At 35.8% G+C, this 16,807-nt stretch overlaps 1 protein-coding gene across 1 annotated transcript in view; it reads left to right on the top strand.

Moving 5' to 3' along the window:
• LOC126162227 (E3 ubiquitin-protein ligase CBL-B-B) overlaps positions 1 to 16,807 on the top strand; it is a 178,948-nt gene that overhangs the window by 127,383 nt on the left and 34,758 nt on the right. Inside the window, exons 11-12 of the mRNA XM_049918588.1 lie at positions 9,389 to 9,469; positions 12,826 to 13,137. Coding sequence (XP_049774545.1) covers positions 9,389 to 9,469; positions 12,826 to 13,137 — 393 coding nt within the window. The remainder of the gene's footprint in view (positions 1 to 9,388; positions 9,470 to 12,825; positions 13,138 to 16,807) is intronic.

Genomic DNA, 16,807 nt, shown 5'->3' with positions numbered 1-16,807 from the left:
ATATATATATATATATATATATATATATATATATATATATATATATATATATATATATATATATATAGAGGGAAACATTCCACGTGGGAAAAATATATTTAAAAAGAAAGATGATGAGACTTACCAAACAAAAGCGCTGGCAGGTCGACAGACACACAAACAAACACAAACATACACACAAAAATCTAGCTTTCGCAACCAACGGTTGCCTCGTCAGGAAAGAGGGAAGGAGAAGGAAAGACAAAAGGATATGGGTTTTAAGGGAGAGGGTAAGGAGTCTTTCCAATCCCGGGAGCGGAAAGACTTACCTTAGGGGGAAAAAAGGACAGGTATACACTCGCACACACACACATATCCATCCGCATATACACAGACACAAGCAGACATGTCTGCGAGTGTATACCTGTCCTTTTTTCCCCCTAAGGTAAGTCTTTCCGCTCCCGGGATTGGAATGACTCCTTACCCTCTCCCTTAAAACCCATATCCTTTTGTCTTTCCTTCTCCTTCCCTCTTTCCTGACGAGGCAACCGTTGGTTGCGAAAGCTAGATTTTTGTGTGTATGTTTGTGTTTGTTTGTGTGTCTGTCGACCTGCCAGTGCTTTTGTTTGGTAAGTCTCATCATCTTTCTTTTTAAATATATATATATATATATGTGTGTGTGTGTGTGTGTGTGTGTGTGTGTGTGTGTGTGTGTGTGTGTGTGTGGTCATGTGTGTGAGAGTTGCATTTGTATATCAAATGTTTGCAGTTTCCATTGTGACTCACATTTGTGATATCCATAAACAATGTAGATGGGCGATCACTACAAGTCTCTGGACAGAATTTGGCAAATTCATGCTTCTGACATATACAGTTGTCTGCGGCCTGCTCATGTGTTGAAAAACCTTCTGATTTATTTGTGTATGCAGAAGGTAGATAATCAAAAAGCAGACAGAATTTAAAAACAAACACTTTCTGCCAGACGTACCTGGTGATCACTAATTCAGTTTACTTAGCAGCATGGCAGGAAAAAAGAAAAGTCTTAACAGTATCAACAACAGCAATATTTGCACAAACTCTAAACAGTGCAGGGATACAGGATCAAGAAATCTCCTCTATGCTTGTTTTTAGTTCTTACATACTGTTTTGCACTACTTTTTATAGATAAATATAATTTTATCTAAAAAATGCTAATCTCAGGGAACGAAATATTATTACATAAACAAAGTATGTATTATGTGATTATATCGCAAAAATGGTCACTATTCATTTAGACAGGCATCAAATATGTATATCCATTCACTGTCTTTTAGGCATAAATTTCAGTAACCATTTTCAATGAAATTTGGCATATCACAGGGTTTATATGTGTCCATATTCAGCAAGAAAACATTCCATGTAGAGATATAACAAATCAAATTGTGTTATCATTGGTGCATCCTGAATGGTATATGCAGTAAGGAAATCTACTATCTCTAAGTTAACAGGTTATAATTAGTTTAACAGCAAGCAATATTTTTTTTCAAAATAATAGTAGAGGAAGTGAAAAGCAAATATAACAATCTCAACAAATCTACAGCCTGAGGAGCAAATATAAAAATGAAAACACAAAAATATACATACAAAAAACATGTTTAACCCGAAGGACAAATATAAATAATGCAAAAAATAGTTAATTTGCATCAACAGGTGGCACAGAAACTGAAGAAGGAGAAATGTAATTTCTGGGAGTGCACATTGAAAAGAAAGTGAACTGGTCTTCACATATTATAGATCTTTGTAAGAGGCTTTGCTCTGCTACATAAGCTTTAAGGGTTGTCACTACATGTGTTGAACCTAACACTGCAAAACTGACATACTGTGGCTATTTTCACTCACTCGTTGAATACGGCATTATTTTTTGGGACAACAAGCCATTAGCAAGGAAAGTGTTCATTGCTCGGAAGCAAGCTTTAAGAGTTATATGTGGATTGCGACCAAGAGACTCGTGTAGAAATAGCTTTCCAAAACTTAAAATATACACAACTACATGCTAATATATTTTTTCTCTCATGTGTTTTGTTTGGAAAAATATAGAGATATTTCAACCAAACAGTAATTATCATGAGCATAACACACAGAGGAAGAATGACATACACAGCAAGCATAGAAATTTGAGCTTGGGGCAAAAGGATGTTCACTACACTGGAAATATTATTACATAGCCAAAGTATGAATTATGTAATTATATTGAAAAAATGGTCACTATTCATTTAGACAGGCATCAAATATGTAGATCCATTTACTGTCTTTTAGGCATAAATTTCAGTAACCATTTTCAGTGAAATTTGGCATGTCATAGCATTTGGATGTGTCTGTATTCAACAAGAAAACATTCAATTTAGAGATATAACAAATCAAATTATGTTGTCATTGGTGCATCCTGAATGGTATATGCAGTAAGGAAATCTACTATGTCTAAGTTAACAGGTTATAATTAGTTTAACAGCAAGCAATATTTTTTTTTTTTTTTCAAAATAATAGTAGAGGAAGTGAAAAGCAAATATAACAATCTCAACAAATCTACAGCCTGAGGAGCAAATATAAAAATGAAAACACAAAAATGTACATACAAAAAACATGTTTAACCTGAGGGACAGATATAAATAATTCAAAAAATAGTTAATTTGCATCAACAGGTGGCACAGAAATTGCAGAAGGAGAAATGTAATTTCTGGGAGTGCACATTGACAAGAAAATGAACTGGTCTTCTCATTTTATAGAGCTCTGTAAGAGATTTAGCTCTGCTACATTTGCTTTACGGGCTCTGCTACATATGCTTTATGGGTTGTCACTACATGTGTTGACCTTAACACTGCAAAAGTGGCATACTGTGGCTATTTTCACTCACTCGTTAAATATGGCATTATTTTTTGAGACAACCAGCCATTTGCAAGGAAAGTTTTCATTGCTCAGAAGCAAGCTTTGAGAGTTATATGTGGATTGCGCCCAAGAGACTCGTGTAGAAATAGCTTTCGAAAACTTAAAATATACACAACTATATGCCAATATATTTTTTCTCTCATGTGTTTTGTTTGGAAAAATATAGAGATATTTCAACCAAACAGTAATTATCATGAGCATAACACACAGAGGAAGAATGACATACACTGTGAGCATAGAAATTTGAGCTTGGTGCAAGAGGGTATCACCTACACTGGAACAAAACTCTTCAATGCTCTTCCTCCTGAAATAAAGACAGGGATTCATAACAAGAGTAAGTTTAGGAAAGCACTAAAATATTTCCACTAGAAAAGCTTTTTACAATTTAGATGAATTTTTAAATAAATAAATTGTAACATTTTAATATTATATAATGCAAGTTGACATAAGGCCACTAAGAATGCTATTTAACTTGAGCTCTGTATCTGTGTGTGCTCCATATCTGTTTTCCGTAGTGCTTTAATGATTCTAAGAAAATATGTATTGTCTTTTTTCTGTATTCCTACTCAAAGAATTTGCTGTATACATTTTTATTTAATTATGTACTCAAATGTCTATACATGCTGTAAGATTATCATATTATATTTGTAAAAGACCGACTCGTTCCATGTCCTCGTGAACCCAACACAGTTGGACCTATGGATCATGAAATAAAATCAAATCAATCAAATCAAATCACACAAATGTAAGAAGCGAGCACCAAAATTTACATTTCTTTGCATACTAGAATGGCATAATGAGAAACAATGTCAAATAAACATAAAATGTAAAGATACGTCATTTAATATATATATATATATATATATATATATATATATATAATTGAAAAAACAAAAATACCATGATATTACTGTATTTATTTAATGTATTAACCACTGAAATGCATAAACAAATATAACTCAAAACAGTACCTTGAAAATTATACAGGCTGTCCGAGGAGGAAGGGTTGTGTTTCACAGTAGCAAAGATGAACACATGCTAACAGCTATTAAGGTATGCACTTTGTGGCCCATGTTTACTGGACTTTTTTTTCTTTTTTGATCCATACTACCACCTCTCAAAGATGAAGAATTGCACGAAGTTCTTAAGGTATGCATTTTGGAGCTCATGTTGACTAGACTTCTTTTGCTTCAAATGTTCATTCCCGTCATATCCCTGAACACTGACCATTCCTCCAGGGACACCTTGTATTTCTTGCTTTGACACATGATCATAAACTACTAATAACAATGTGAAAGAAGAAAATTAAAATAAAGAAATATCAATGATCATGGCACATACATTGGTTCAATTTCTGTAAAGACAACAGAACTTAGAAGGAGTGACAGAAGATGGCAGCCATTGGAAGCATAGGTGTCATTAGCACTATGTACACTTATATTGATGTATTTATTTTCAATTAAACTTCACTGATATATATTTGAGCTTGCAGCATTGTGTCTAATAGATCATCAACTTGTCTTTATGAGTTTCTCCTATTTTATTGAAAAGTCGGTAAATGGATTTTAATACTCTTCCTCTTTTTTGACTTTTCCATTTTTATTTCATACAAATCTATGTACCTTGGAGTTACTGTCTTACGTGTTTATGCTTTCTTGTTGACACCTCTGTAAGTTCCTATTTTGTTTTCAAGAGATACTCTTCCACTTTCTGATTACTTTCTTCATTGTTTTGATTTGCTTCACAATTATTTCCTTCAAATTTATGGTTTCTGACTTATATTCTCTAAAATTTGAAGAAGTAAGTTTCTCTGGTAGTTATTTCTTACTGGGTCACATGTGTTATCTGTTGTGGAACCATTCAATTTTGAGTGTAATTTAGGGCTACCACTTCCTCTAACTTCACTGTGTACTGAAATATCATAGTCCACTACAGTTCCTGAATGATTGCTGACTCATTAAGATGTTTCTAGTGAATTAGTTATACTTGAATTTTCCTCTGTGTCAGCTATTTGGAAGAGGCATAATTTTCTACATTGTTCAAACATTGTCAAACTACAAAATTATTATTTTTCCTTAAATTTATGAAGTCTGTCGTAAATGATGATGCATTCAGAAATCTACTCATACATTAAAGTGCCATATGCACCAAACTTATATTATTAATGCTACCCTCCATAGATTAATAGTCAAGAGCAAGAGCTAACAAAATAATTCCTTTACAATAAAGATGACACATTGAGTTAAAGACAGACATAAGGCAAAGAAATTTACACATTAGCCTTTGGCCAAAGCCTTCTTCAGAAAAGGAAACACACACACACAAGCAAGCTCAAGCACACAAGATCACAATCTCCAGCAGCTCAGACATTTGTGCAACTGTCATGTAGAACGGTGGCAGCAGTCTGGAGGGGGTGGGGAAGGGGAAGGGATAGCAGCGTATGGGTGAGGGGAAAGATGAGTGCTGTCTGGTGGAGCTTGCAGGGGCTAGGCTGCCAACAGGCACAGTGTCAAGAGGCTGTAGGACAAAGGGGGGGGGGGGGGGGGGGGGGGAATGAGGAACAAAAAACGAGAAGAGTGGGTAAGGGCAAAGATGGGCAGGTGCATTGGTAGCAAATGGCACACAGAGAGGGTGAGGATGAGAATAGGAAGGAGGTGATAGGACAGACAGGCTGGAAAATTTTGGCTGGATGGTGTTGGGACAGTAGGTTACCATAGGTTGAGGCCGGGATAATTTTGGGAGTGGAGAATGCGTTGCAAGGGTAACTTCCATCTGTGTAGTTCAGAGCTGGTGACAGAGGGGAAGATCCAGGTAGTTTGGATAGTGAAGCAGCCATTGAAATCAATCATGTTATGTTCAGCTACATGTTGTGCCACAGATGGTCTATTTTGCTCTTGGCCACAATTTTGATGCGGCCGTTCATCCTGATGGACAGCTGCTTGGTAGTCATATCAATATAAAAAGCTCCACAATGATTGCAGCTGAGCTGGTAGATGCCATGGCTGCTTTCACAGCTGGTCCAGCCTCTGATGGAGTAGGTTAAGCTTGTGACAGAATTGGAATAGTTGATATTACAACCTAAAGTTTCCATTGTTCGAAAATAATTCACTTGGCAGGACAACCAATAAAAAGTAAGGTTATGTACAGGACAGAATTTTGAAGAACTCCATATAACATTGCCATGTTCTCCAACTGGGTGGAAACTTTGCTGCCAAACCTGATGTGAGACTCTTCAAAAGGTCACTCTAGACATTGGTCATGATTGTAAATGATGACAGTTGAGCAGGGTCACTGCTGGCAAATTCCTGGTGCAGTCCTGCATGCCAGCTACCATGCACGCAACAGCCATTGTCTGTTGACTCACATGCACAGTGTGGAAACCATGAGTCATCCGATGCCCACAGAGTTGTCACCCGCTACCTTATCGTGATGTGCACAAAGCACCCAGTAAATGTGGTGTTTGCCTCAAAAGCATTAATAATTAACAGCAAGGAAAGTAGCCCCAGTATTATTATTAATACAATGAGAGTGTTAATTTTGCATCTTAGCTTGTGGTGGAAACATGTTGGTTGTTTTGACTAAAATAGTTCAGAGTAAAGTATTAAGTAATTTCGTAACAGATATGGTTACCCATCAATTTAAATGTAATCCAAAGTGACTTATTCATGTACAGATAAAAGCATTTTTAATTATCTTTAATTATATCCCTGCAATTAATGCTTTTATTTGTTATTGTTTACAAGTGCCTCACTTATTTGCAGTACTTTAATTACTCCATCTAATTGTAATTTGCCACACTAAGAGCATTATTTATAACAGTGCTAAGAAACATTCAAGGAAACCTTATAAATTTATCTGTAGTTGAATGGTTTGCCCATAATGCACATAAAGTAGGGCACCATATATAATTAGATTCAGCATCTCCACTATACGGTGAATAGCAACTTTCTTTCTCTGGTATTGTCAGGTTCCCAATGTGCTAAATATGGGAGTCAGGTCATATACACCACACTCACAAAGCTATTTTGGCTAGAGTAATCATGAATATATATCAATCATGACAAAGTATGATAAACAAATAAGTGTAGGTGCTCACATGGGCAGTAGTGACTGTCAGTTTTAAAAGCCTCAGTCTGGTGCCAACTGCAACATGGTTCAGACTAGTTTTTCCTCCTGAACCATTACCATGAAATGAATGTAGTAGAAGTTGGTGTTGCAGTAGTAAAACAGTTAAATCAGCGTTAAATTCATTTTGGGGTAGAAGAGCACAGAGACATGTAGTGAAATGTTTGGACTTTATTAAGTGTTATTTCACATTTATCCAAGTAAACTGATGTGTTTTTTATTACAACTCTTTGTTTGTCGATTATATAACATCCGCTCCTACAAAAAAAACCATCAACTCTTCTCTGTTGGTAGCATCTCAATGTGGCCATGGAAGAAAATGGAACCTTTTACACTTACAGGGCAAAACTCATGAAACAATTGTAGATAACTCACATTTGATGAAATATGTACCATTCAGTAATTTGGAAATATATCAGATATCCAGCAAGGAAAGACTACAGTGGCTATTCAAGATTGATTCATGTGTATCATCAGAAATAACTGCAGATTTTTTTTTTTTTTCAGAACAATTCACAGAGTGCAGAGCAGCTGCATACACTTTGTTTCTGAGTCTAAAACTTTAATCCACAATTATGTCCGTAACAGCATCATCAATCATCTGAGCCACCCAAGAATGCCTCACAGACTGATACAAAACTTCTAGCTTCCTGAAACTGCCTCCTACTTCCTCAAATACTGCAGAAGCTCTCTCCAACATGCAGCAATCTGTGTTACTCATCCAGTAAATTGTAATCCATCAGGAGCCTTCACTTTGGCCACTACAGAGTAATATTTTCATTCTGCTGACAGGTTGTTTTAAGCTTATTGTTCAATTTGCACACTTTCAAGAACTTGGGGTACTTTAATTGTGTAGGACACATGTCATGAGGCAAGGAATGTATTTCACTCCTTAAGAAACACAATGGAAAATTCTAATGTTACATTCTGCAAATGGGAACTTCATTGAGAATTATTTGACTATAGTGGGGATATTTGCCTCTGCCTCCATCTACAAATAGTAAACAGTCATAGTCAGCTTCTGAAATTGGATTATTGATTGTTTCCCCATGGATTTTCTGTCCTAATGTCTAGCAAATGTCACAATGAGTTGCTACACTTTGCCAAATAAGGAAGCTCACCACATAGTAGTACAAATCTATCATATGGCCTTTGCAATTTCACTAAGTCATTTAAGATGAATGCAAGAGGATTCCTCAACATTGATGCCAGTTCCTTTCCCCTATTCTTCTCCAGCTGATGTAGCACTGTGTCTACAATGTGCTGATATCAATAAGACATGAAGCACGAACCTCATTTTGTTCACATGGCTTTTGTTTCATAATTGTATATGGCTGCTGGTTTGCAACAAAGCAGATACCAGAGTCCATGATCAAGGCAAGAGGTTACCTTAGATTTGTAGAGATATTTTGCACAGCACAAATGTTGTAACAGCTGCTACAGCCTTACCAGTTTAACAGTTGTTAAAGAAAATCACATCATAGGGCACATCACATTGTTCAGCACTTGCGTTATTAAACATTGCTATCCTTAGTGGTTATACAACAAGCTTCATAAACATTAACAGAAATGTTATCCCAATGTGGGAACTGTTGAAAACATTGTCAATTTCATTGTGAATCTGCATAGTTTGTTACAGGGTCTATTTATTGCACATGGAAATATCATTCGATACTTTCTCTCTTATGTGTACTTCTCATTATTACAGAAGACTTTCTTGGAACTGTTCCACTTTCAGTGCCATTCTTCTTATTCAAAGATAGTGAAACATACACGTACATTTACAGGGTGAATGTTTTTCAAAATAAAATAAATAGATTTGTATTTATTATTAATTGAGATGACTAAAGGCATTATGTATTTAATTTCTGAGAGATCAAGCCAGACAAAAAAAAGCTCAAGGTTTAACATTTTAACTCATTTATGAGAGTTTTCCATCCACATTAAGACAAAACTTAATTTTTTTCCAATGAATAATCCCCTGAAGAATTTCCATCACTAAAATTGTTTCCTCTGTTCAACACTAAACCAGACAATTGTTAAAGAAAATTGTTAAAGAAAAAACACTCATAGGGACATCATATGATTGACAAGCAGAAATATCTGACATGGCAATAGTTTAATAAAGGAAATCTCTTGCAGGATTTGAAACACAAATTCATCTTATCAGAGAATAAAGCTACTACTGGTTTTGTATTATTTTATGGTAGTCATGAATTTGTGAGTAATGAATTCTTAAAAGTACATTAAAATGTGTTATCATTTAGGATAGATATGTGTGTGTGTTTTAATTGTTTACTTCTTGGTCCTTTTCATAACTGTCAGCCTGTTAACAATTTCTCTTGTATGCTTTCAATGCCAGTTGAAGAAACACCTGAGCCCGCAAATCACTATATGGTTTCATTCCCACCAAGGGATGATGAGGTGGTTGATTCCTTATTAGGTAAGAGGCTTTGAGCAATGAATATTTATAAGAATAATATGTATTAGCACATACCAACAAATTAGTTGTTTGTAAAGACAACTGGCAGCTTTCATGCTTCTCCAGAATAGGGAAAGTAACTTCCAAAATAAAATGTAACCACAAAAGTTGCCTGCAATATTTGAAGATGATTCTCAATCTCCAGGTAAAAAATTGTCGTCTTGAGACTTCCTTCCTGTAGCCACTAGGTTGAACTACAGGCATTGGAAATTGAAAAGTGAAATCTCAAATCAGATGTGTATGGATATGTTTCATATATCACATGAACCCATTGGTTTATCCATGACTACCTATGCTTACTATGAAAGGTAATGTAACCTGTAGTATTTGGTTGATTGTACAGACCAATAAATGACATCAACACAATGTTACTAAGCAATACTTATAAAAGTATTTATATGTAAAAATAATAGTCTTTTGTTTGTTATTGTATGCTCAGTTATTATTCCTTCTCTAATGACAACAGAAAGTAATTCTCTGAATTTTATTTTTATTTTGGATAAAAAGTTACCTTGGAATAAAAAGTTATTGTGGATGTCATAAAAGTTGTCCTAGAAGGCTTGGCTTTTATGCCAAGATAGCATAAAAGTTACCTTGGAATAAGAAGTTGCTTTGGATGGCATTAAATCGGGCTTGGAATATCACATATTCACAACCTAACCCCTATATTGCTGTGATCAAACACAAAAAAGTTAGGAAACTATTCTACAAAATACTTAGGACTCCTCACTGACTTTGAAGCAATGTATTTTAGTGAAATGATTTTCAGCTGATGTGTCAGGAGTCTGGGAACACATTTGGAATTTTTAAGTAGGGATAATTTTGAAGCTAACATCATATTGGTAAAGACAAAACCATTTAAAAATGCTGATTTTATTGATTGGTTGAAAGATGTAGAATTCAAATAACTCCATTCAGAACATTTGTTAAATTCACAAACACATTGATTGTTCAATACTTACCTTCAGGAGCTGTAGCTCCCTATACAGAAAATAGAAACACACATAACAAGCTTGTTGGTATGGCCATTTTCCACAGCAAATATATAAATTCTCATTTTAGTTTAGAAATCGAATGAATAAAACACGGTACTAGCTTCACGGGGAGGATGAAATTGTTGGGGCAGGCTCCTTCTCATACTTCCCCCGCTATCTTCTCTTTTTTCCCTGAAACAGGGAACACTAGTCTTCAAAACTAAGAACACTGTTTTTATGTACATGTGTTTACATAGCTGTACTACAATTTCAACTTGTTTATTTTAAATATTTTTTTTGTTTAGGACTGTTCTTGTACACCATTCACTGTGGAATGGCTCAGAAAAACTTCTTGAAATATAGTGGTTTCATTAAAATATTTGATTGTTATTACAAATTGAGATACCAAAAGGATTCAGAGTCACTAAACTGACTACAATGCAGATTTGTAACTGAAGAGCAGGATTTAGTCAATATTATGTTTGACATTTAGTTTAAGTCTTTGTGATCTATTTCGTTTTACATGTTTCCATAATTCACCATGCATATGCTGACAGTGTTCCATCGAAAATAAAACAGTTAAACATAACAGCTAATGCAGTATTCTAGATCACACAAATCAGCTAAGTGTAGCTACTGTGTTTTAGATCATACAAAATGTATTAATTTTGTAATAAATGGAATCGTTCCACAAGTAATAGGATTGAGTTAGGCAGAATTAAGAAACCTCTGTTTCATCCTGATCGCTAAGGATGTCTCAGCAAAACTATAAACGAAAGTGTTCAATGCTTGTGTCTTACCAGGAATAACTTGATTCAGAAACATTGGCTCTGACAAAGCAAATCCTCATAAATCACAGTGTGTAAAAAGAGCAATGGAGAGGAGGAAGCTGGGCATCAAATTCAAGCATAAGGTGAAGAACGAGGTCATCAGAAGAAAACCAGAACAGGCTCCCTCTAAACAGTTATCAATCAGACTGAATTATCAACAGAGTGGCCACATAGCAAGGCAATCCCACAATAAATGGCACTGTAATAAGTTGGTACGGTGAAGACCCCGGATACACGAAAGAAGTGTTGCATGACCCCTAAAGAAATATAGTGATGATTTCAAGATGTTTGTAGGTGTATGATGGCACTCAGTGCACAGAACAGTTGGAATGAAAGGTCACAGATGAAGCTTGCATTGAGGAGTCATTTTTTAAGGAGTGTTCAAATGAAAAGGTACTTAACGTTGTAACATCCAAACTGGTTGAAATTTGCATTTGACAGTTTGGGATAACATAGTGAGACACGCAGGGACACAAATATAGTGTTGTCACTTCCCCTTAAGAAATTCAAATCTCTGTCCTTAGCAGGCAAGGTGATGCTCACCATCTGTTTCAATTTCCAAGGTCCAATACTCATTGAATTCCTCAGGCATGGAAAATCCATTACCAGTGACATGAACTTTGAGACACACTGTAGCCTATGTAAGTCCATAAATAGCACACAACCAGGGCTGCTCACAGAGGAGGTGATACTGCTCCACAAAACAGGGAGGTGATACCACTCCACAAAAATATGAGTCCACACATGTCCAATGTAAAGCAAAGTCTGATGGGCGAGTTCAAGTGGGAACAGCCTGAGCATCTGTTCTAAAGTCTGGACATATCTGCCTCTGATTTTCATGTGTCTGCTGGTGGTCTGCAAAAATGACATACCAAAGGGAGGAGCTTCAACTTGGACAACGAATTGGACACAGAGGAGGAATGGCTCATCACATCCACGGGAATTGTGGGAACAGGATATCCTTCTGCTCATGAAACAGTGAGATAGTTGTGCTCAGGCCTCTGGTGATTACAAAATATAAAGACTTCAATTTTACCCACAGTGTTCTTTTGTACCTTTTCTTTTGAACACCCCTCATATAATGTTTCAAGAAGAATGGATAAGTGTAGCATGATGCTTGTATTTACTCTGGTTGTGTGTTGTCACCAAAATATTTCTGCTGTGTAGTTCATCTACCCTGGAGCTGTTGACTGGTGGCAGGCAAATTAAAAAGTTATCATACTTTATTGTGTGTTCTCAAATGATGTGTCATCTTGTTAATATAGAATGAAAATGATGCTGTTATTTTCTCCTTACATATTCAATTTTCATTAATGAAAATTCTGTAGATGATATTATGGGGTCTTTCATAGTAAATACAATATCTTCACTTGATAGTGTGAAGCCATTGAATGACTGCTTACTATAATGAAATGTACAGAATGTAACCTTCTTGATAATGGTAAGAAAACTGTTTATACACCACTGCTTTAAAGATGAATAAGTTATAAGAAATAGTATTTTGTCATTTCAGGTGCTGCAGACAGGCGATATGACATTCTGCAGCCAGTTCCTACTCCAGGATGCAGTGGTGTGGTCAAGGGAGCAAAAGCAGTTCTTGCATCTACTTCCAGCACTGACTCCACCACATCGACTTCTCCTGTGTCATGTTCTGTAGTTACCCCCACTGCCAGTGTGGCACAAAGTCAGTCATCTGCTACAACACCACATGAAACAACTGTGCTACATCGACAACAGAGTGCTGGCAGCACACATTCTGCGCACTATGCAGAGCTTACTGAAGCTACAGAAGAACCTAGTTATGAGAACACTGTTATTACTCCAGGTCAGTATCAGAAACTTACAAAATTACAATATTTTAGTGTAAGAACGGACACTACCTTAGCATGGCCAAAAGAATCTGCTGAGATAACAACAAAACAAAATCACCAGGTGACCTTCTCGATTTAATCACTATATTTGTGGACTGTGTGTTTACAGCATGACTTGTTTCGACAGTGAAAACTCTAGACAAATAAAATAGAATGAATTTAAATTCATGGAGGTTTTGCACATTTATTCAGGTGTGCACGGGCTAGTCCCCAAGTGCTGTCATCTGTTTTTCTTAGAAACATACATGATGTTACTTAATGTGTGGGAAATCTTTGGGGAATGCATAGAGGACTTAAAAGGAAGCTAAAAATGTCATATATGCATATGGTCACTTCTTCCCTTAGTTACAGACACAATTTTTTTGGTAAATATTTGCTTGATTTCTGTCTTGATATTCTCAAATTTCCAACTTGGTTCTACGGGTTTTTTTTTTTTTCAAATATTTGTTTTGGGAAGTATTAGTAAAGCCTTCTTATGTTTTCTCAGTTGCCATGATACTAGTAAATAAACAAAATCTTTTGGTATTAAGAACACAATCAGTAGTGGAAGCTTACTCTGCAGTTCTTTTTGATCTAGTGTTTAGTTTGTACTGAAACTTCTTCCCCATCAGGAATCAAATAGGCTATTTCCACCATGGAATAAATATGCATTAGCAACATGTTATGTTTGATTTCTGGTCACGGGCATAACACCTGTTTGACCGTATTCATATTGGACTAGTGTGTACTGTACATTTATGGCTAAAATGTATTCTAAACAGCACACAGTGTACATGCACTTAATGTGTGGCTATTCAAATTGCAATGCGTCTCAAGCCAAATGTTTGTATATTGACAGATTTCCCAATAGACATTTGCTGAACATTAGGGGCTTTCAATAATACATGAACATATTGTAGAGACAGGCTTTTCTGAGAAAAAGTCAGTTTATTGTGGCAGACCAAAAACAGTCTTAGAATTTCTGATTTAGAAGATCAAATACTTCATCATATTAACAACAATGATGGCAGCAGTACCAGAGAAATGGCAGAAACCTGAGATTGTGATTCATGCGACGGTGTGGAAAGTGTTGCCAGAGCAACTCCTTTATTCACACCATCTTCAGACAGTACATGGTTGTATTGCAATAGATTTTCAACCCAGAAAAGCTTTTTGCACTTGGTTACTGAGGATGTATGCTCAGGATCAAGACTCTCTGTCTGCTATACTTTTCACTGATGAAGCAAAGTTTACCAGGAATACAATTAAGAATTTTCACAACGTGCATGTGTAGACAGATGAGAATTGTTTTGCAGTTTTGGATACAATACATCAACAACAGTGTAGCATTAATGTAAGGGCTGGTATAATTGGTCACAGATTAATTGGACCTTTCATTTTTCCATGCAACACTGACTGGAGCATCATACAGTGAATTTTCAATTATTTAATTGCATAGATAAAAAAACCAAGCATTGGCAGAACACACATGTAAAAGACGGTTGTAAGTGGCAACCTTTCAGAACAAGTGGCTCCTTCTTCATGCAGAAGGGCTGAAGAAGGCGGAGGGGTGAAGGAAATGGACTGGAGATGTCTAGGAAAGGGGACAGATTTTGGGAAAGTCACCCAGAACCACAGGTGAGACGATACCTATCGTACGGGATGAGAAGGAAAGACTGGTTGTTGGTAAGTCTCACGTGACCCGCAATTCTGGGTGACTTTCCCAAAATCTACCCCCTCTCCAGTCCTTTTCCTTCACTCCTCTTCCTTCCCCTTCAACCGTTCTGCCTTAAGAAGGTGCCACTCACTCCGAAAGCTTGCCAGTTACAACCATCTTTTATATGTATGTTCTGCCGCCACTTGGTGAATAGATTTTTTATCTATCCTGTTAAATAATTTGATTGTTTTTGTAGTGAATTTTTAATGGAATAGTTAAATTATTTGCTGGAAGATGTTCCACAACACTTACATCAGAACATGTGTCTGATTCATGATGGGATACTACCTCATTTTGCTCTTGAAGCAAGAATTTTAAATGAGTGTTTACAAAATAAATGATAAGTCATGCAGCAGCAGCATCTTGGCATACCAGATCTCCCAATCTCATTCCACTGGATTTTTATTTTTGAGGTCATTTAAAGGACATAGTGTATTCAAGGCTAAAGCAAATCTTGAAATTCTTTGCCAGCATTTTCAAGAAAGATTTTAGAAGGTACTGCAGTTGCTTGGAACATGGGAGCAAGTAAGACAATCCATGATGTAGCATTTAGAAGCTTGTGTTATGGCTGATGGTAGACATTTTGAGCGTTTCATTTAGCTATCAGGAGACAATATTGACAATGACAAAAAAAGAAACATCTGTAGAAACAAACTGGAAATTTTAAAACAAAAAGACAGAAATGAAAAAAGTGTCTACAACTAAGAAAATAAAAAAGGACCAAAAGAATTTGTGAACTCTTTTGCTTCTTTTGAATTCCTCTGTCCATTCCCCAGAGATTTTTTTTCCACATTAGTTAACGCCTCTGTACTGCAGGTTATGCATTTCAGCAAAAGATGCTTGTATTGTAAATTGACAATTCATGCTAATTTATTCTATTTCATAAAAGATAATGCAGATATGTCAGAATAAGTTAAGAGTTATAATTAAAATCAAATGAATGTTAATGATATTTGAGACATAAGAGCAACATTTACATATCATCCATTGAAGTAGGAGAAACTTGAATAGGGCTAATTGTAATATGTGTGGCTAATTATCTGTCATGATTTTCAGATATGTGGATGGCTTTGTTTTAGTCCTTCTCACACTTCCAACAAAGACATGTGATTACAATGTCCAGTCCAATCTATTATTACAGGTTTCTGTGATGCACTATCAACAGTGGCACAGAAGTCTCCACCCTTATGGTGTATGCATTGTTTGATCACTGTGGGCCATGAAGTTAAAATGGAAATATTACTGTGTGGTGATTTTAAAGTTAAGTTGATTGCAGATTAGTATCTGGAGCATTATATTGGGATTTTGGAGTTCCTGGTCTTTCATTTTTTCAGTGGTTTCAAAGACCAGAAGATAAATATTTGTTGGTTCAGATGCACCAGGGAAGTTACTACTACAGAAATGCATTTTGCATACAAAGAAATTTATGACTAGATTGAGGATTTATTGGTAGGGAGGATGCAGTATGTTAACATGGATGAAGGTCATTGACAGATTTAGAAGTAGCATCAGGCATGTGGCAGAGCTATAGATTCAGACCCTTACTGTTAATGTTGCATATTAATGACTTGTCAGACAATATTAATTGTAACCTCAGATATTTAGCAAATGATACAGTTACCTATAATGAAGTTTTACCTGAAGAAAGCTGCATCATTATCCTGTAAGATCTTGACAAGATTTCAGAATGCTTCAAAATTTGGCAACTTGATGTCACAAATGTGTGTTTCACAAAACACAAAACCATAGTGCCCTGACTACAATATCAGTGAGTCATAGCTGGAATCAGTGCGTTCGTCCAAAGACATGTGTGTAACAATTTTTAATTTTTTTAATTTTTATTTATTTTATTCCTCCTAATCCAACATATATAGAATATATACAAGGATATTGGATATGGTTAAGTCTTTGCAAGATAAAATACAGTT

This window comes from Schistocerca cancellata, chromosome 2 (assembly GCF_023864275.1).
Source record: "Schistocerca cancellata isolate TAMUIC-IGC-003103 chromosome 2, iqSchCanc2.1, whole genome shotgun sequence".
NCBI lineage: Eukaryota > Metazoa > Arthropoda > Insecta > Orthoptera > Acrididae > Schistocerca > Schistocerca cancellata.
This window is presented reverse-complemented; position numbering and strand designations above follow the sequence as displayed.